The following is a 22276-nucleotide window of genomic DNA, read 5'->3' as shown; positions in this document are numbered from 1 at the left end:
TGTTAGCTGTAAAGTAGGAAAAACATAATCACAAAAATACTGAAACATTTCAGTTTATTCAGGTTTATCCAAGAACCAAGACATTCTTCTAAAATCCCCACAGTACAACTTGAATGAAAATGTTGCTTGAGAAGTTGTCATACTAAATAAGTTATATATTCAGCTTGTAATAGCTTTACTTGTGCTTTGTAGACTCATTTATGATATACTTCTGTTTTTATTTTAAAAATTCTATTTTAATCAATTTGTGTGAAGCCAATAATTCATTTATGCCTTCCAGATATAGAACTGTGCATAGAAATGTTTGATTTTATAAGTAATCATTCAGGTGCTAATGATTCTGTCAGCCGTTGATGTGCTAACATTCCCTTCTTTCAGTTTATTTTTAAGCTTTGTGTACATGCCCTGAGCCCGTTCTGCCTAAAGCGACTGCTGACATTGCACAAATGCTCCTCTATGGAAATTTTTATGCCTGAAGCTGTGTCTATCATACTACACAGAAGGAGTTTAATTGCAAATGGTTTGGATGTTTGGTGAAGGCAGGGGGACTTGATGATAGATAGGTTTGTTTTGTTTTGCAGAGCAAAAATAAATGGCTAAATTCTGGGTAAATGTATCTCTTCCTGTGACTGTACTTGACAGTGAAATGGCCTGTGAATAGATTTGTCTACAATAGAACTGGAAGCCAGGCTTATCCAGCAGTTCTTGATAGACAAAATAAACTTTCACTGCTCCATGGTGGAGGAAATCCAAAGGATGGAGATGGCTCATGGGCATATAGTTTAATCAGTAATTATATCTATGACCATTTGTCCAGGGCAGGACTTAGGCAGCAAAGGCTGTGTTGGCTAGTCTGGGAGCTCGAGAGTCAGGAGAGGTCCCGGTAAAGACACTTTGCATTCAATGTAACTAACTGATTCATGACTCTTCTCTACCATGAGAGATGCTATAATGTAAAAAGAATATCTTCATCTGGGGTAGGGAAGGTTCTACTTATGATTGGTGTGGGTGGAGTCTGCAACTTCTGAGTGAAGCTTTTGGGTTGTTTCCTGTATAATTGGCCACAGGGTCACACACACTTACATTTTCTATTTTAGATCAGTGCTTTCTTTTACCTTTTAGCTCTAATTTAGTCTAAACTTGGCAGTTGAAATACATGCACTTTTCTCAATGGGAAATGATATTTTTGCTACTGAGAGAAGTTTAAAAACGCACTAAAAAATATTTTTTTTAGCAAGGTGTGGATCCCCTGAATGACGATGATTTTCTAAATGCAGGTATCTGTGAGAACAGTTTGGACTGTCTGGTATTTGAGTCGCTGATTCCAAAGCCTATACTGCAACGATATGTCTCCCTCTTAATGGAACATAGACGGATTATCTTGTCTGGGCCAAGTGGCACTGGTAAAACGTACCTAGCAAATCGTCTGTCTGAGTTTATGGTACTTAAAGAGGGAAGAGAGCTGGCTGATGGAGTTATTGCAACCTTCAATGTGGATCATAAGTCCAGTAAGGTGAGGAAGTGGAAGGTATCTTTATAGGAACACTGCTACTATGTGCCAGAAATGAGGGACTCAGCTGTTAAACTTTAAGTAAATATCGGTAGGCTACTGTGATGTAAAACCTTAGTGGGCGTTTTGAAAAAAAAGGTAACAATATAATTCATCTCTACATTGTATTAACCTAAAAGCTAGAGTAGCTATGTGGCTACAAATAATAGCAGCAGCATTTTTCTGTGTATACCTCTGGTAAGGTTTGTAGGTAAGAAAACAAAGCTGTCCTGCCAAGCTATGTATGTGATGGCCTCAGGTGGAGTAGGGAGTTCTTTGGAGCAAAGTGCTGGAAAGTGTGGTCACTAGCAACTGTTATAATTTGGGATATCCTGTTTAATGCACATGTTAGAGATGATGAGAGCAATTTCACCCAAATGTTCAGCAGTGGCACTGAACTCATCCTTCTTTCATGCCATTGTCAAGCAATTTAACTTCTGTCTCAGCAAATGAGCATCATGACCGGGCTCATTTGTAGTTAGAGATTAACACAATGGCAAGAACGTGATCAAACATGGCAAGCATGGGCAGCTAAGGTGCACTGCTCCTTCTGCAACTTTCTCACCTGCTTACCCAATATACTGAGATATGAGGAAGTTCTAAAAACATATCAGAGCTCTGGGCAGCATGGCTAGAACAGTGTAGCACAAGGTGCTTTAGCAAAAAGGCAGACCATGGCCCCTGGGAATCCCCAGATAGGCTTCCCAAACATCACTCCTGGTACATCTTTGAGTCTGTAACACCCGAAACTATTTGGATTAAAACAAAAGTTAAAAGTAGAAGTCATATGATTACTCCACTTGGAACAATCTGACCTCTTGTGACTAAAGCAAAGCAGGCTATGTTATATTGGTTATCAGGAGCATTTCTAGAATTGAATCCAACAGCCAAATAGCAAATCTTTTTTCTCTGTTAACTGGGTTTCCAAGGAATAATATGAAAACCAGCTTCCTCTTCTACATATGCTTTGCAGGAACTGCGTCAATACTTGTCTAACCTTGCTGACCAATGTAATAGCGAAAATAATGCTGTGGATATGCCTCTTGTCATCATTCTGGACAATTTGCATCATGTTAGCTCCCTAGGCGAGATCTTCAATGGGCTTCTGAACTGCAAGTACCATAAATGGTAATGGGATATTAGACCCACACTTCAAACCTCTGAAAGAGATCCTTCCACAGAGTCAGACTTATACCCTGATCAATAAAATGAATTCTAGACAACATTTATCAGATTATTTTTGATACTATGATCTGAGATGGCTAGAACTGATTCCGTCAGCAGAGTCTAGTTGCATAGAACTGTTAAAAAAATTGTGTGTGTATATATATATGTAATAAAAATGTAGTAAAGTATTTGGGTAAATTGTATTCATCACACACAATAGCCCTTGAGTATTAAGAACCGAGTTTTCAGTGAAGGCCTCTATATTTTGAGATGTTAGTTTTGCACCCACAATTCATTGCAGGCACAAAAATGTGAGTGTAATTATTTGTACCTGCAGATAAACTGCACTGGTAGAATAGGGGCTGGAGTAAACCTAGCTGAATATTAAGGTTATAAAGGTCTTAATTTGAAGTTACTTATTAAATGTGTTTTAATTATTGCCTAGAAATGAGTTTACAAATACTGATTTGTTGAATGTTTTCTCATAGTCCTTACATTATTGGCACAATGAACCAGGCCACATCCTCAACACCTAACCTTCAACTACACCACAATTTCAGGTACTGTATGTAAGTTGCCAAATTACCTGATGGTTATGGTTATACTGGTTAGCTGAGAATCTGAAGAGAATATCAGTTAGATAGGATGAACAAAATCTATTCCGGATCTAACCTGTCATAGAATCATAGAAGATTAGGGTTGGAAGAGACCGCAGGAGGTCATCTAGTCCAACACCGACTAAATCATCCCAGCAGTCCAGTAGTCACATTACTAGTCTCTAAACTCTCTAGACATCCCAGTAGTCATATTATTACTCTCTAGAATAACATGTAAATCTCTGACACTTCTCTTCTTCTGCTTTAGATGGGTGCTATGTGCTAACCATACTGAGCCAGTCAAGGGCTTTCTTGGTCGTTTCCTGAGACGAAAACTAATTGAAACAGAAATCAGTGGCAGGATGAGAAATGCAGAACTGGTTAAAATCATTGACTGGATTCCCAAGGTCTGGCAGCATCTCAACAAGTTCTTGGAGGCTCATAGTTCCTCTGATGTTACTATTGGTGAGAACTGCGAATTCACGTTCTAGCACCAAAGCATTCTCTGATGTTTCTGAGAGGATATATTCCAGTTCCGCATACTCCACTGGAATTAAAGAGCCATTGGGGGGAAATGATTTATAAAAGCCACATTTTTAGACTGACCATACTATCAAGCAAAACTGTACCAAGGATTCATAATAAATAAGTTGTAGACATAAAGGAAGTTTTTAAAATTCTGTTTGTGAATTCTGTAATTGGTTCCTTCTTGAATGCAATACAGTATCAAGGTAATTCAGGGACTTTCAGATTATCTCAAAAAGAGCAGATGCTGACATTTGTACATTTCTTCTCAGCTCTTAAGTTACAGTCTCCAAAGAACTTAGAGTTGTTGTTTGATATTGCATGTGAATTGACTGCTGCAAACCATGTTCATGATGTGACTTTAATTTTCCCTTCCAGGTCCACGACTCTTCCTCTCTTGTCCAATAGACGTGGATGGTTCTAGGGTCTGGTTTACTGACTTGTGGAACTACTCTATTATCCCATATCTTTTGGAGGCAGTCAGAGAAGGACTACAGGTGAGGAAGTCAGATGTGAAACCTGAATACGGTTTCCATCTAAATAGTAAGGAGATACTGGATGCAATCGAACCACATTAACACTTTCCTCGAGAAACAACTTGAAACTTAAAGGGTAGAATTTTTAAAAATGATTTAGGCATTAGGAACCTAAATCCCTTTTGAGTTTCAATGACAATTAGGTTTCTGAGTGCCTAAACCATTTTGAAAATGGGACTTAAGCTCCTTGGTTTTCTAAGCACTTTTGAAAATGTTACCCCACATCTAAAATGCCATACTTGAAAGCATTCATTTACAGTATTATCTCTAATTTTCCTTCTTAAAACTAAATGTGAATTTGCAATATGTTTACAATGGCCAACGAACTCGCAACATTTAGCTATCTGTCAGCAGAGAAACTACACAGCATTTGGAGAGATTTATTGAACGAGTGTTAGGATCGTTCTTTCAAGCACTTTGTCTATTTTTTCCTTACTCCAGGTGATGAAATATTGATTGAATTTCTTTGCAGTGCCTCTGGGGTCTTTAAAGAAACCTTCATTAACTCTAATTTTAGCAATTATTGAACTGCCCGCACTTAGCGTTTGATTAAAAATTCAGGTTCTCCATCAGTGTTAGAAAGCTGGGATAGTACTGGCACTTTTAGTTTTTATCGGAGCCAGCATGTCTCTGACTAGAGCAGGGGGTTTGGAGTCAGGAGATACATGTTCAGTTCAAGATTGCTACTGACTTGCTGTGTGGCCTTGGGAAAAGCACTTGATCTCTTTGTATTTCAATTTCCTATCCACAAAGTAGGTATAATAAAATACCTGCCTCACATGGGTGTCATGGCAAGTAAAGTCTTACGGGTGTGTGAGTGACAGTGATTGTTCCACAGAACAAGCTTTTTATTAAAAATAATCAAAGTCCTTGCATTTAAATTTCATGGAACAACTTACAGATATTATGCTGGCTGAGAAAATTTTTAGGATGTGTCAGTGGCCCTGTACTCTTCCCCTGCCTCTCCCAACTTTCAAACTAAAAATCAGCACAGTCACATTAAAACCAGGAGGGATGGCAACCCTAGATTTTCCATGTTCATATCTCTGATCAGGATTGCTTGGTAAGGTAAGCTCATTTGAACATGTTTTAGTACACCAAGTACATCTAGGAACAAAGTATTACAGCCTACAGGAGACTAGACTGCTATGTGCCACAAGGACCAAGGTACACCAGTGCCCACAGCTTCTGCAGTGGCAGGAAAATGATTAAAAGAGAATCCCAAATGATCCTGGCAAGTGATCTCCAGCATGTGGGTGTGATCCTGTCTCCAGCTGTGGCCATTTCAGAATACATTTGAGGAATGCGGGGTGGAGAATTCTTTCCTGATCCCTGCAGGTGGCCAGCTGAAACCCAAGTTTTTTGGAACATAAGGCATAAACTAGAAGTGAGCCCCAAAGCTACTGAGCTCTGCCCTCCACCATCACAATCAACCCTGTTATACAAACACACTCATAAATGTGTCCTGGTCTCTCTCAAAACTAATTAAGTTGTCTACCCCCACATCTCCCATTGGGCGGCTCTTCCAGAACGTTGCTCTTCTGATGGTGAGAAATCCTCTTCTACTTTCCAGCCTACTTTTCATAGCCAATTTATACCCATGTGTTCTTGTGGAAAAAAACTGGTGCTAGAAATGTATATTCGACTCTGGAATCTGTCTGCCCTCATACCCACAAATGCTCCTGTGTGAACACATCTTATTACATGGAACCACTATCTGAAAAGAACAGTGGAGTCCTGATTTCAGTCCAGGCCCTATGATTTATGGGGCTGGACATGGACTGAATGAATACTGTATTTTTTATTGCCATTTAAAGACGCATTATGGGTGAATGGCATGTGGGCCAAGTGGAGCCTTTTAGCGACTGTTCCCATTGGACTTGCTGAATCTTGATTTTGGCTCTATTCCCTAAAGCAGGGATGTGAAAATGTGAAATCTCTCTCTCCCCCTTCTGTTACTGTTATAGGCCATAGCTAGAGCAAATAGGAGGTCCCAGAATGCCTTCTTCCTGCCAGTCTGGTACATTCTTTTATGCTTTATCTTTGGCGCTTGTGAATGTTAGCTAGGTACCGCCACCTTCTAATATGCACAGGGGGAACATTCCTAGTTTCTCTGCAGAGTGAGCATCTGCCAGGGTTGCAGGAAGAAAATGTTAATTCCTGTCTTGAGTTTGCTGGAGATTTGTTTTTCTTCTTTTCATCCCAAAGCATATTCACAGACACAGGGAGCAGTACAGCGTTGCCATTCATTCCTATCTATGGCTTGTTTCTCCATTAAGCCCAGCCTGGTTACGTCCTTGCCTACAATGTCCCACCAGCTAGATGATGATCAGCCTCTAGGTCTGTCTGACTTTGGTTGTGTTTGAATTATTTTCTTTGGTATCTTATCTCTGTCTTCTGAGCATCCCTACCATTGTAATCCTTTTTTTATTGCAGCCAGTCTCATATCCTAATTTCACATCCTACCCTCCTTCTAACTTTTTGTGGTGTCTTAAAATCATTCAGTTTTGGACATGCCCTCATCTCATGCCTCCAGCCTTCTGCCTGTTTCATTTAAAGCAGCTGCTTTCAGATCATAGAGTAATACTATTAATACACTGTTTGGTAGCACACTGGAGATATGGTAGTTACTTAAATAGGAAATGCACTTACTATATAACTGTTTTTCAGAGCTGGACTAGGAATTAATGGAAACATTTGTCTTTTTCAATTCTCAGGAGAATTATGTAGAGTTTACAAATCTCTCCACTTCTTAGCAGTTTAGCAGCTGTGATGAAGGCTCCATATGTTGGGGGAACAGATTTAAATAGTAGACCCGGTTTACCACAACTTACATTGAAACCTAACTAAATGATTATGAAGAATATTTTCTTTTTGGGAAGGGAAAAGTGGGTTTAAGACTGGCTGGCACCACCTACTGGACAACTGTGCCAATTCATTTGATCACTTGGGCATAATTTCAAAATGGAATAAATGTTAACATTTAAAGCAATTAATCACTGCATAATTTCAGAATCTGTACTTTGCTACCATATATATAAAAATATATATTTATATACACCACCATGCACATAAATTTTAATCTCTTTGGTGGCTCCATTGGAATAATCCACTTGGCTCATATAATTTGATGGGATCAGAATCTTCCAAGAAGGAATTAGTGTGTTTGCTATATATGTATCTTTGTAACAAAGTCTCCTGTTATGTGGAGTTTATGTTGTGTTTCTTTCTGTATTTATTCAGGGCATCATTCTACCACCCTTTTTCAGACTGAGTAGTGCCTTACTCCATGAGTAGTTTATTTTTGTGATGTGTCTTCAGTCTGCAGGATCAGTAATAGAACTGGACCTTTGGCTATTAATCTTCCTGATCTAATTAACCATCACAAACATGAGCAAAAATTTGAGAAAACATTTCTCAGATGATGATGATGTTCCCTTTAAGTACATTTATCTCAGTAGCACATTTGTTTCATTGGAAGCTCATTTTAATCATTATACTGTTTCTTCCGCATAGTTAGTGACATTCAAACACTGTTGTCCTGGTGCATATTTGGTGCTAACACTCCCCATCGCCATCCAGGAGAACTAGATTTGATTCTCTAACCAGGCCACTGGTTGGGACCATTCTTTATGCATTGTTCTGGAGATAACATGCTGGACTAGGAGGGGAGGAGTTGTTGCTACCAGTACCATCGGCAGTAATAGCCAATATAAGAAATAGCACCGATAGGCTTCAGAGTTTGCCGTAACTAGCCCTGCTTGGCCAGTAAGGATAGCAGCCTCTATGATAGACAAGTGGGGGGGGGAGTTGGAGGAAACTGAGCTATTCTTGAGCTCTGAAGGAGTTGGCAAATCCCTTTATCCCCACCACTTCTGCTAAAGAAAAAGGAGCTGTTAAGTCATTGAACAGCTTTCGTAACAGTTATGAAGTGGCTTTCTCATTCAGATATTTTTAAGTCTTTAGTTTCCAAAATTGTCAGAGGAGTATGTTTGTCCAGAAATGAATGGAAAATCTGTGGTCTTGATTTTTCTCCTTACTTATCCCAGTGTAAATCAGGAGTCACTGCACTGAAGTTAGTGTGTGGAACTGTCTTTGTCCTCATTCATTCCTCTCCAGATCTACCTATGAGTGCTTAATATATGAGGTTGTTGATCATTGCTACTTTCCATACGATGATATGAAAATCAACAAATTCATCTCAAAATGATATTTTATTTTATTTATGTCTTAATTGGTTGTGAGGAAATCTGTTCAACACTGTAATTATTTTCTGGAAAAATACATCTAAAAACTCAGTGTTGAGTGGGGACAGACTCTGAGAGAGAGAGAGAATGCTGACTGAGGGTATAGAAGCCAGGACTTCAGGAATTCAGCTTCAGTTGAGCTTTCTAAGAGCATAAGGGAGAATGTGTTTAATGCCTTTTTGTGGCTGACTTTTGCATTCTGTATTGTAAACATTCTTGGGTTGAGGCTTTGTTCAGATGTCTGGAGAATAATCTAAAATGAGAGCATTGGGCTTAATCTGGGAGAATCTCACAGCTCAGTTGCTTTTCAGCTTTCTAAAATACCAACATCAACCATTTCCGTGTGTGGAAATACATTTGTCTTCATCATAAAAAGTATTTTTAATGTCAATAAAGGTATTTGGTGTGATGATTAGCACTGAGTTATACCACATGGATTAAAGGCATTCAGATGTTCTTATAATACATCCATGACCTCCTACTATGTCTTATTGCTTCACTCTTCACTGTACACTATAAAGGGGAGTCTGAATCCTTTGAGCTCAAGTGACAAAGAGCAGCTACTGAAATCCAGTTCCTGAAGGGCAGTCAGCCTAGAGTACCCTATAGCAGAAGTGAAAACTTGAAAATCTTTTTTCATTTGGTGTCTGCTTTTGAAATTCATGTGGCTCAATAGCGAGTTTTCATCTAATGAAAACTAAGTGATCTGAATAGATCAAAGAGCAGTGTTTATTTAAAAATCAATTAAAAATAAAACAAATTACAAAACTGGCTGTGTTTTTCCTGACCATTATGTTCAAATCAAAACACCTTTCTGGACATGTGTGTGTTTCGAGGCTGATCATACAGAGCCAGTTTCTGCTGGCACTCTCACTAGTGTGAGAACAGAGAAAGTCCAAAAGTCCATTGACTTCAAAAAGTATTTCTTTGGCATTCGTTCCCATAGTTTATGATTAAAGGCATCGAGCAGTTACACTTATATGCTCTAGCAACATACTGCAACTTCCTGATGACTTTGAAAGCAAATATTTGGTATCTTACTGCAGATAGGATAGTGACTTGGATTTTGTCTTTTGCTTATTTAGTCCAAAAGAAATAGGAACAGAGAGATAGTGCACTCAACTTCTGAAGCAAGGTTGTTTGTTCTCAGGTTCCCTTTCTCCCCAGTTGGTGGCAGATTAAGAAGGTTTGTGCTCTCAGAGGAGATGGTCCTCTGAGTCAGTTACCATTACATAGCTAGAACTTCACAGTCAGTGTAATAAGGATGAAAATCACACCTTGTTTGGCCAGCCTTCATTCAGAGTGTTTTCTACATTGGGAGAACCATGACACAAGAGCTCACTTCGATGAGACAAGCATGGACTAAAGTAGTAGAACTCATTATATTACAGACATATGTTAAGAGATGCATTTGCTCTTGTTTTCTAGTTGTATGGAAGGAGAGCTCCCTGGGAGGATCCTGCCAAATGGGTAATGGACACGTATCCCTGGGCAGCCACCCCACAGCACCACGAGTGGCCTCCCTTGCTGCAACTGCGACCTGAAGATGTTGGATTTGATGGGTACTCAGTGCCACGGGAAGGTTCAACTAGCAAACAAGTTCCCCCGAGTGATGCTGAAGGAGATCCTTTGGTGAGTTCTTTCATCTAAAGCTCCAGAGCTAATTAAGATATACTTGCTAGGGGGCAAAAATAAATAGGAATGAAAGAATAAGTGACAAGCTAAGAGTGTTTAAATGTTCTAGAATTACAAGGAAATCTTTCCTGCCACAGAGTACAGTCAGCCTGTGGAATGCCCTGCCACAGGAGATCGGTGTGTCAGATGTAATTTTGCCAGATACAATGAAGGAGAATACTCAGATCTCCTAGTTGTGAGAGTGTAGCTAAAATGGCTATAAGAATATGAAGGAAACTCATGTAAAGCTTTGCACAATAAAATAGATGCTTTTGCCTGTTTCTGGTGTTTGTGCATATATATAAAGCATGCAAATGCATGATTTAATTGAAGACATTTGTATAATGTCGTGGAAATTCTTGACCTAACCTGCCCGGCCAGGATCACAGGATAGCTGTGTCACTATGATATTGAGCTATTTTTCTGGTTCAGTTGCTGTGTGAAAATTGAAACTTACATAATTGGTGTCTAACTTATTAATCAGCAAATACCATGCAAGTGTATGGAAACCAAGATTTTAAACATTGTACACAATATATACAATAGTTTAAGCTTTGGATTTGCTTGTTAATGCACATTTTAATGTGAGCCTGATGGTAACACTAGTTCATGCAGCTTTCTTCCTGGTGAAAACAGTTATTACAATAATTGCTTATGTTACAGCTATTCTTAAACTATTGTTTGGAATCATGTACACCTCCAAAATAAGTTGGGTATACTGAAGAATCACCTTACATTTCCACTATTTTATGCACACATTCACAGAGATGTTATTATCTGTTGTCTAATTTAATAGATCTCTTTTTCTGACCTGTTTATAGAACTACAGAATTCTAGTTAATACGTATTAAGACTGGTTAGTGCAAGAGGCTGGGAATAAGGAGATGTGGAATCTTTATAGCTCTTCCACTGACTGTGTGTGTGACCGAGAGCAAGTCATTTAACCGCTCTGCATCTCAGTTCCTCTCTCATAGGAGAGGTGTAATAACAACTGTGCTGTGAGAATTGCTTTACATTTAGTATCAGAAATAAATATTCCCCTCTTCTCTTGCACTGGTTTCACATGAGTGATGTGAGTGCAAATCTGACTGTTATATAGTATTAAGATTCTTTCGTCTCAGCAGACAAATAACACTTAACCCTTTTCCGGGCTTTCTTAGATGAACATGCTAATGAGACTGCAAGAGGCAGCCAACTATTCCAGCCCCCAGAGTTACGACAGCGACTCCAACAGCAACAGCCATCACGATGACATCCTTGACTCATCCTTGGAGTCGACGTTGTGATAGTCAGCAGACAAAAATCAGGCGGTTTCCCACTGTCCCTCTCCTACTTAAAAGAATCTTTATCACAAACTAATGAAGATAACTTGTTACTGTACAGGACTGGGCAGATGTCTCAGTATTAGAGCTGCAAGAACAAGACACTTTATTTGAGTCAGTCTTGAATGTGGGTGCAGGTAACCCAAACAACTTTTGTACTGTTTTTCTTTTTACAATTTTAAGAACTGCACTATGTCTTTGTTTTGTTCTGTTTAGTTACTGTAAGCCCTCATGCCTAAGATACTGAAGACATTTTAAAAAAACAAAATACTTCACAGCTTTGAAACAAACAGCATTGTGCTATGTACTGTCCAGAAGGAGAGGGGAGGGATGTTTATTGCCTATGTTGCTTCTGACCAAACACATTTGGATAAGGGCTGGATTTCTACTAATCAGCTTTGCAGACTAACCTCAGCTGCGGATAGTTCTGGTGCTATAATATATTGCTTGCCTTGCTAATAATGGTCCATAAAAGGCAAAGCTGCAAGACAGGGAAATTTAAAATAAATATTAAAATAAAATAAAAAAAGCTGCTCTCCTTGCCAGTCTGAGACCTTGGCTTGCTTTTCTCTATTTCACCATGTGTTTATAGAGATTTACAGATATATAAATAGAAATATATGTACAGTCTAAACCAAATCAGGGTTTTTTCAAACACTGTGTAACGAACTATCCTACAGAATTTTAAAGACCAAGTACCCCTTTGATATTCAGGGCTTGATTCTCCTCTTACTTACACCAGTAAAACTCCATTAACTGTAGTAGAGCTACTCCTGATTTACACTGGTGTAAGTGAGTGAGATTCACTCCTCTGCAGAGGGCCTATGCCCCATTTAAATGCTATAGCTTAAGTGGAACTTCACTGGTGCATAGGTTCTCTGTTCGCCCTATGGATAGGGGTGAATTTCACCCAATTAGGGTATAGTCAGGCCTTCAGTTTTTACCGTTTGTATTAGAATTTTATAGCTGTATTCTAGACTTTTTTTGTCAGGGAATTCTCTCTCTGACCATTACAAGTGCAAAAGGGGTTCATTAAAGCTCAACTCTGCAGGCAGTCCACTGCTACTCTGGTAACATCATTTAGTCGTTTGGTTTTTAAATAGTAGAAAGCGGTATTTTTGCAGTTCATCGAAACTGTCTTATCCAGGTCTTAAAAAGGGGGGTACTATCTCTTTAAGGTTTAAAAGTTGCTCATGGGTTATGGCTGAGCTGTGAACCTGGTTCTCTGTTTCTCCTCCTCCTCTACACGCACACAATACAGTTTCAGTATTAAGGCTTGTACTTTGGTTGGGGAGCAAGAACACCTCACTAAGAATTGCACTTTCCTTTCCTTGGGAGCAAATACTTTCAATAAAACCACCACACATCAGCTGTCTCAGGCTGTACTCAGCAAGAACCACAGTCCTCAACACTGATCTGTACAAGCCTTTCCAGCTCTATTTTGGTGCTGAATTTTAAAGTGATGCCTTACTTATTTTGTACTAACTGTATTAATTACATTAGTGCTGTATATTATGGGGGTTTATGTAAGTAAACAAACAGGGCTAAAGAAGTCATCTCTTGGAATATAATAACAAATTGCTGTGAATATTGTTTGTGTGAAATATTAAATTTTGTTTAAATGTGACCGTAACAAAAGGAGGGAAATGAGAACTTTTCAGGTTCACATCAATCTGCAGCTAATATTTCATTGGACAGCTGTTTATTCAATGCAAGAAAAAAAATAAAAGCTTTTCTATGATGACAAATGCCATCACTACAAAACTACAGAAAAACAATTGCTGTTTTTTCAGTGTACAGGTAGAAAACTTATTCAAACACTTTTTATAAGAGCTTGTTTATCCTTCTGGGTTTAAAATAATGTAAAAGATGTAAGCTCATGCTTCTGTGATTCAGTTTGAATGGATAGTTTTATTATCCCTCATGACTTTCTACTATCTGTGACATGACTGTAGTTACTTTTTTGTCTTTGTCCAATGAGAGCTGGTCATGAATATGCTCCCATTACAGCTTTCAAGTCTTGATGATCTTTAAAAAAAAAATAAAATTGTAAAAGAATAAGTAAAATATTTTAATGATGGCGAGTAGAAAATCCCCTGAACTGGTGTCACTGCTTTTAACCTTACTGAACTCTAGTTTAGATTGTCATTTAAATGAAAGGCAAAGGGTTACTCAATCAACCTTATTAAACCAGATCTTCTTACTGTAAAGTGGGCTACACTCGTATGGAATCAGATGCAGAGTGTGCTGAGGAGTGAATCACTAGATTCATTTCTCAGCAATCCCACAATTCTGCTTTCCAGCACTGACTTTACCTGCTACTACTGTGAATCTGGATAGAGACTGAATGCCTGAACCTGAGACTGAATCCATGCAAGTAGGCCCTTGTGCCTGTGTGGATCTGTTTGTGGGATAGAGGCTTAAGCTGACTTAACATCACAGCATTTCTCAGCAAACTTTTAACTGAATCCTACAAATACATTTGAAATTGTCAGATTATATTTTGTTGTGAATCCTGTGCTCAAATGCAGGAAAGGGGCTCTATCCATCTGCTACTCTCTGATTGACGACCATTTGGGGTAATGTAAAAGAGGCAATTTTGAGTAGGTTAGTCATTTTAATCTTCACAAAACTCAGTGTCCTTTCTGAAACTTCGGGAAGCAGGGTTACCTGTTATGCACATTTCTTATCTTCATCATGATTTCAGTATAGCTTAGTAAACTTTTTTTTTTAAATGAGTTTGTTCTTCTTTTAAGGCTTTGTCCAAAACGCTTCCAATTTTTTTTGCCTTTTTTTCTACAAAGTTGGCTTGTTTAAAAAAAAATACAAGATTCTATGCAACATTCATTTTGAGTTATAAATTGGAAGCTTAAACCATTTCTTTTCCTTCAGAACTGCCAAGAATTGTACATGCCATAACTGAGACACGGAGACAGTTTTAGTTGAGGGCGCATTTGGCTAGCTTTTTTTTTTTGTACATTTTGGAAGAAAAAACTATTTCATTGTTGATGCTTAACTTCGATATTATATGTATTGAATCTTGTCTAAATGTGGCAATTCTTTCAAGAAAAAAGTCTTTGTGGATATTAAATGGAAGGTTGCTCTTTTGATCTAGTTTCCAGTGGAACAGTTTATTAAATATGTTCTATAAGATGTACATTTTTTCACTGTAACATAGAAATGTAAATATTTGATTAAAAGTGCTGCATTTTGATGAATTTTTTCTAGCCATTTTTAAAGAGAAAACTAGGAATTGAGTATTTTGTGTACGGTATGATGTTTGCCATCTGTTCCCCTCCCTATTTAATTTTCAGTTGTCATTTAGGATTGGAATTTGCAAATGGTCTGTTTGAGATCATGGCCCCCGCCCCGAGTGTCATGGAAAATAAAACTGATTGTACCAGTCTTAAATTATTCATGATTCAATAAAATTGATACTTATTTATTCATATTTGTGGTTTTGCTGCAATTTTGTGCCATGTTGATCAAGTATCTGTTTAGTATACTGGCATTTGGGCTTTTTAGTTCTTTAAAATACTTTTTAGTGCTGGTGAAAACAGCCCTATAGACTGAAGACCCTGTGTCCACAGAACAAGGCAGTGGAAATGAAGCTTTTAGTCCATTTCTCTGAGTATAGTAAGATGACACGCTTCATAAGAGTTTGTCTGCACGGGGAAATTTTCCAAAAAACTATACCACAGCCCAAGGACTATTTACTATGCCAGGGACCTAGCAAGGAAATAGCTCCATAGAATGGTGGTTAGGCCACTCACCTAGGATGTAAGAAGTTCAAGTCCCTGCTCCATTGACTTTATTTATAAAAAAAAAAAAAATTGAACAGGAAAGACTGAAGCTGTCTGTGCTACAGTTTGGTCAACATAAGTTACATCAGCTTAGAGCTGCCAACTTTTGTATATTGCTCAAGCACGTGTGCTTGTGTCGGCACTGTCTCCTCACCACAGCTGGTGGTGTCAATAGAAAATAGGGTAGGTATACCAGCGTACCTCACATCACCATCCAGCACTATGTTTCATGGAACGTTTTCACAGTGCACTGAAGGACACCAGCAAGTCATCCAGGAATTGATGGGAAAGAGGAGTCAAATTCCTACAATCTCACTCTTTCCATCCCATAATTTTCAGACCACTTAAAATTCCTACATGCCAATTTTTGGAACTTCAGTGTGTACAACTACAAACAAGTGTGCAAGGAGGAAGATGAGCTGCTCACAGATGATGGACACAGTGAATAAAAGTGTCAGGTGGTTGCTGGCCTTCACACAGCTACTCCACAGGGTGAATAGGAGCTTCTGGGCCTGAGAAATGAGCACAGATTGTTGGGTGGCAATGTAATGCAGGTTTGGGATGACAAGCATTGGTTGCAGAAATCTGAATGCAAAAGTCCACATTCCTGCATCTGTGGGTCGAGCTCGCCCCAGCCCAGACACACCAGAATTAGAGCAGCATTGACAGCGTAAAAGCAAGTGGTGAGCATACTATGGAACCTTGCACAGGCACGTTGCTATTGGCCAGTGGGTCATTGGCATCCAAGTCTGCAAGGCCATCAAGTGTATCCTGCTGTGCAGGAAGTAGTAGCTGAATTTGAAGCAATGGGGTCCCAAACTGTGGTCAGGCTAGATGGGGCAAACATCCTTACTCTGGAAACACCCCATCTTTCCCCAACCATGGCATTCTCACTGGTGATGTTGAAATGATAGTGATTCTGGAGGAACCTTGTTTCCCTGGTTCATGAAACCCTATACTGGCCACCCTGACAGAGCCCAGGAAAGATTCAATTACCAGCTGAGTAGATGCAAGCTCCCTGATGAATGTCCTTGTCAAGGTTCCTTCCCCACTCTGAACTCTAGGGTACAGATGTGGGGACCTGCATGAAAACCTCCTTAAAAGGTTTAAAAAGCTTACTTTTACCAGCTTAGGTTAAAACTTCCCCAAGGTACAAACTGTTTTACCCTTTGCCCTTGGACTTCCACTGCCACCACCAAACGTTTGACTGGGTTTACTGAGAAAGTGTTTGGAAACGTCTTTCCCCCCAAAATCCTCACCAAAACCTTGCACCCCCCTGCCTGGGGAAGGCTTGATAAAAATCCTCACCAATTTCAATAGGTGACCACAGACCCAAACCCTTGGATCTTAAGAACAGTGAAAAAAGCATTCAATTTCTTAGAAGAATTTTAATATAAAAGGTAAAAAGAATCCCCTCTGTAAAATCAGGATGATAAATACCTTACAGGGTAATTAGATTAAAAAAACAGAGAATCCCTCTAGGAAAAACCTTAAGTTACAAAAAAGATACAAAGACAGGAATATCCATTCTATTCAGCACAGTTTAATTTTCTCAGCCATTTAAAGAAATCATAATCTAAGGCATATCTAGCTAGATTATTTACTAAGTTCTAAGACTCCATTCCTGTTCTGTCCCCGCAAAAGCATCAGACAGACACAGACCCTTTGTTTCTCCCTCCCTCCAGCTTAGAAAGTATCTTGTCTCCTCATTGGTCATTGTGGTCAGGTGCCAGCAAGGTTATCCTACCTTCTTAACCCTTTACAGGTGAAAGGATTTTTCCTTTGGCCAGGAGGGATTTTAAAGGTGTTTACCCTTCCCTTTATATTTATGACAGGCCTGTAGGTAATCTCAGAGCTCACTGGTGAAGTTTAATTACTACTTGGCTCTCAGCAAGGCAAACATTCCTATTAGTACTGCTGCATGTTGTGTACTTCAGTGTACCTGTGAGGTGAAGGGGGGAAAGGCTACCAGCAGAGTGGAGGGGTGAGGTGGGCCAGCTGTCTTCTGACTTTGAACAGTCAGGCACAAAGACTATTAGAAGAGCCAACCGTGGAGCTATAAGAGAGGCCTTAAAAGACCATTTTAACGGCAAGATAGAGTAGTGTAGTACTGTTGGGAACTTTTGTGCCTTCATGCAGGTAGACCTTAAATATGGGTAAGTCATGAGGCCTGATAGGACTTTTGTAATGTGGTATGGCTGCTTGGTGCAAACTAGTGAATATACACTGAGTTTCAAAAACTAAAACTTTCTGTGGAAACAAACAGGAAACAAAGAGAAAAAAACATTTTAGCAGCACTGTAAGAATGTGCCCTATCCTTATAAAAACCAATTACAACAATAAGTATACATGCTTACAAATAAAAAAATCCACATTACAACGGTTCATTCATGTTTAAAAACAAGTAGTGCACTGTGCGTGCTGGCTGAGCCAGCAGCTATCACAGGTCAGTGGTGCAGGTGTAATCATGGTTCTCCTTGTTCTCCCCTGGCATTCATGCCATGATGCCACCTGTTATGCTGGGGAGTATAGGGAGCAGTGACCATGGAGTTTTCCATGGAATGGGAAGGCTGTTGTGGACAGGGTATTTGGCCTTTTAGCTCAATAATGGTAATCTGTGTTTGTTGCCTGAGCAAAGCCATAATGCACTTCACTGTCCCTTTGCCTCTTCTCCAGCAGCCAATCACTCCAGACCTAATCCTTCATCCTGCTCTCAGCCCTTCAGCACCTCCAGTCCCTGTGGTCATGGTCAGGAGCTGTAGAAGACTGGTGAAGCTCACAGAACATACCCTCCTTGGGCAGCTTCTTTCTTCTTCTAGTCCATGTCAGCCTTCAGCAGATGCAGAGGGGATGCTGCTCAAGACCACCATGCCAGAGGCAGATGAGCAGAGCAACAGCTACAGTGTTAGATTTACAGTCATAACAGAAAGGGAGTGATGCTAAGGCTCCAACCTGCCTTACAACAGTCCCATCATGATCTTTAATAAAAAAATGCTAATTGTCATTTTAACCTCTCATTACAGCACCACTCTGTAGCTCAAGCCAGGCTGTCAGGACTATTTCATGGGAGTTTTATATGCTGGGCAGCCCTGGATATGAGTACAGGGAAATGGCAGTGCATGGTGCCAATATTTTCACAGCCAGTGGTGATTTTGGCTGATATCTCGAGCCTAAGGGTGGCAAATGCCCAGAGAACACAGCTGCAACTGGCATCCCGAAGCCACCCTAGGGCTGCCAGCCTGCTTACTGCACCGGTGCCAGTGAAACCCTTCAGAGAGTGGTATGGAAATTGGTACTATGGTGGGGGAAGAAATGATGGCGCCATTCCTAGAAACATTCAGGAGAGGTTGGCACAGTATCTCCATGAAAGCCTCCTCGTGGATGTTCAAGAAATTAAACACCACATAGGGAGACTCATGTCCCCTGCTCGCCACCCGCAACAAGCCAAAGAAAGGCAAAACAAACACCACCTCTACCTCGTTCTTCTACCTCTGTCAGAGCACAGGGCAGTGAGCTGATGTAGATGGTGTAATTTGGACTGCTACACTCAACCGTTTGAATTTATTTTTGCCCATGTAGTAGTTGCTTGCTATACATTCCAAAGGGTTGAATTGTATGCCCAGTGCTGGTTTTAAAAGTAAATTGAGGCATCAAAAGTTGCTGCCTTTGTTCTCTCACCATACAGATGGGGGGGGGGGCAATTTTTAAATAGGGAAGAAGGGCACTGAAAAGGGAAACAAGCATGCTTCTATGAAATAATGCATCCATACACTTACCTGCATGCCCTTTCTTTCATCAGCAGGCTCATCTGAGTGCAGCTGGTGGGATTGGCTTGACTCTGGCAGAGTTTGAAATAGCTCCTGGCTTGCTCTATGGTTTAGGTCTCCCTCCTCCTTACTGTGCACCGCAAGGGTTTCCACACCAAAAGTGTCCCCAGTCATATTGAGGCTGGTGGAGTCCCTGCCAAGTGTGACATGCAGGTCATGGAAGAAGCTGCAGGTGTGCTGGACAGCCACAGATTAGTTGCTGCCCTTATGATCTGCCTGCTGAAGTTCTGTCACTTTCACCTGCAATTGATTGTCACCCCTATTGTGCCCCAGGCTTAGCACATCCCCTGCACAATCTGCACTTAGATGGAACTATTCCTGTGGCTGCTTCTTAGCTGCGCTTGTACAGTCTCTTCTCCCCTCACCCTCCTGCCCGTCCAAGCTGAGGAGCTCCAGGCAAGAGCACATCAGGTGTAGCTCTCTGTCTGCACTGAGCCAGCAGGGATGGAAGCACACAAGTGGGTTAATATGTGTGCTAACCAAAGTGGACAACCAGGAAAAGGCATTTCAAAACATGCTGTGTTTTTTTAAGGCATGGGTGGGGAGGGGTCAGGTGTCCAGTATTAGTGCCTCCCTCAAACAGTGAAGTTAAAAACTGTGACCAGAGTGACCACTGTTGCGAGCTAGCTGCTGCATGAGTGGTAAGGGCAACAAAGGTAATGCATTGTCTACACTAGCACTACATTGCCAGAAGTAGGTCAATTTTGGCTTGTATCGTTCCGGAAGGTGCTGTAATTGCATCAATGAAATGGTGCTTATGTTGGCAGTGGACAAGTTTAGATGCAGACACATGCAAAACTATGGCAAAACAAGTTGACTTAACGTTCTAGTGTAGAGCAGGCCTTGGAAAACTCTGTAGCAGACTATTGCTTAGCCTAGTGGCAACAGCTCTTCTGTAACGTGGGAGACCTAAGTTCAAATCTCTTCCCCACATCAAGCAGAGGGGAGAATTGTGCGATGGGTTGGATCACAGAAACCCCCTGGGAGCTGCCACCTGATGTGCAAAGACTACTTCTTCCCCTGCTTTCCTGCCCAGTCAGCTTAGGACTTCAGCGCCCTGCCTGGTTTGAGCCAGACCCGCTAGCCTGCTGCGAACCCAGACCCAGGTCTGAACCACGTCCCCTAACAGCTGTAGACTCAATTGAAAGCAGTTTACAGAAGTGTTCCTGTCTTTAACACTCAGATGCCCAACTCCCAAAGGGGTCCAAACCCCAAATAAATCCGTTTTACCCTATATAAAGTTTATACAGGATAAACTCATAAATTGTTCACCCTCTATAACACTGATAGACAGATATGCACAGCTGTTTGCCCTGGATTAATACATACTCTGGGTTAATTAAGAAGTAAAAAGTGATTTTATTAAATACAGAAAGTAGGATTTAAGTGGGTCCAAATAGTAACTGACAGAACAAAGTGAATTACCAAGCAAAATAAAATAAAACCCACACATCTATGTCTAATAAAACTGAATACAGACAAAACCTCACCAGTTCCAGTAAGCTTCCTTTTACAGACTAATCTCCTTTTAGTCCAGGTCCAGCAATCACTCACACCCCCTGTAGTTACTGTCTTTTGTTCCAGTTTCTTTCAGATATCCTTGGGGGTGGAGAGGCTCTCTCTTTAGCCAGCTGAAGACAAAATGCAGGAGTCACCCACGGGCTTAAATAGACTTTCTCTTGTGGGTGGAGCCTCCCTCCTTTCTCCTATGCAAATTCCAGCTCCAAGATGGAGTTCTGGTGTCACCTGGGCAAGACACATGTCCACGCATGGCTCATAGTTTTTACAGGCAGAAGCCATTGCCCACATATCTTGAATGTCTCCAGGAAGACTTCTTATGTGGTTTGAAGCATTCCAAGATGCATTGTTCCTTAAGTGCTTCTTGATTGGGCACTTAACTTTGTGAATTCCTTTCTCCAGGAATTGACCAAATGCTCTACTAAGGTTATTTAGAAATCAAACTAGTACACGGCCAATATTCATAATTAGAATACAAAAATGATACATACATGCAAGTAGGATTAATAGATTCAGGAGATGATAACCTTTACATAGAGATGTTACATGGCATAAGTAGCATAGAACATATTCCAGTTCTGTCATATATATACATAAGCATATTTCCAAAAAGCCTTATGGGGGGGCACTGTCACAAATTGAACAGGGTCTCCCAAATCCCCATGAGTGCCCTAATTAGTGGGATTAAGGAGATAATCCCCTGCCATTTTTGTGACTGCATTCTTGCTTTGCTTTTGTCAAAATATATTAAAATCCAACAAAAAAATTTTGAGTCTGGTCAAAATAACCCAGACTGTTTTCAGCTTATTGATTCACTGGAAATTAAAAAAGAAAACTGGTTTCAGCTCAACCTGAAACAAAGCTTTTTTTGGAATTTTCAGAGTTGGCAGCAAACCAGAAAAAACAAATCCATTATTCAGCCATTTCAGATCCTGATGCCATCCAATGCTGGCCTTAGGGAGAACCCCCATTGGCCATCCAGGGTGTATGATGTTCTGGGGCTTGGCCTCAGTTTCACCAGACCCCTCCCACACGAATGCACTCCAACTGCCAGTTTGGCTATGTCTTTTCTTCTCTGTCCCACCCATTTCTTTTTAGGGCACTGTTTCAAACTCTCCTTATTCAGACAAAAACCCTAAGTCTAAATTCAGACGCCAATGTGAATTCCACATTGTTCAGATCAGTAAACTGAGATACGGAGTAGCTAAAAGGCTTATTAGCCTTTTTTCCTGAGTGGGTCATACTGAAAATGGTCCTAAATCAAGAATCCACAAAACTAAGAAAGCATTTCCCCAGGACAGAGCCTTTATCTCTCCCATACAGTTCCATCACTGGGTGCAAGTTTTGCTATAATTTGAGCCAAAAGTATAAAATTCAGGCCAGATCTTTGGGCTCAAGCTGAGGCTCTGCTTCCCCGCTGAGAGGTTGGCGGGGGGGCGAGGGGGGAGCACCTTCCTCTTGGTCCCTGATTGCTAGGTGTGAATAATCTGCTTATTGGGGGGAGAGGTTTCT

General features: G+C 40.3%; 1 protein-coding gene across 10 annotated transcripts in view; it reads left to right on the top strand.

The window, feature by feature from the left end:
• Positions 1-15067, top strand: part of NAV2 (neuron navigator 2) — a 642916-nt gene extending 627849 nt beyond the window's left edge. For all 10 annotated transcript variants that reach the window (XM_038406029.2, XM_038406028.2, XM_043516356.1 and 7 more), the window contains 7 exons: positions 1278-1513; positions 2523-2677; positions 3205-3276; positions 3581-3777; positions 4216-4334; positions 10049-10252; positions 11455-15067. In XM_038406029.2, the coding sequence (XP_038261957.1) occupies positions 1278-1513; positions 2523-2677; positions 3205-3276; positions 3581-3777; positions 4216-4334; positions 10049-10252; positions 11455-11580 (1109 nt within the window). In that variant the 3' untranslated portion in view covers positions 11581-15067. The remainder of the gene's footprint in view (positions 1-1277; positions 1514-2522; positions 2678-3204; positions 3277-3580; positions 3778-4215; positions 4335-10048; positions 10253-11454) is intronic.
• Positions 15068-22276: the final 7209 nt, after the last annotated feature.

This window comes from Dermochelys coriacea, chromosome 6 (genome assembly GCF_009764565.3).
Source record: "Dermochelys coriacea isolate rDerCor1 chromosome 6, rDerCor1.pri.v4, whole genome shotgun sequence".
Lineage (NCBI taxonomy): Eukaryota > Metazoa > Chordata > Testudines > Dermochelyidae > Dermochelys > Dermochelys coriacea.
Note: the sequence above shows the minus strand (reverse complement) of the source record. Positions and strands in the feature narration are given on the sequence as shown.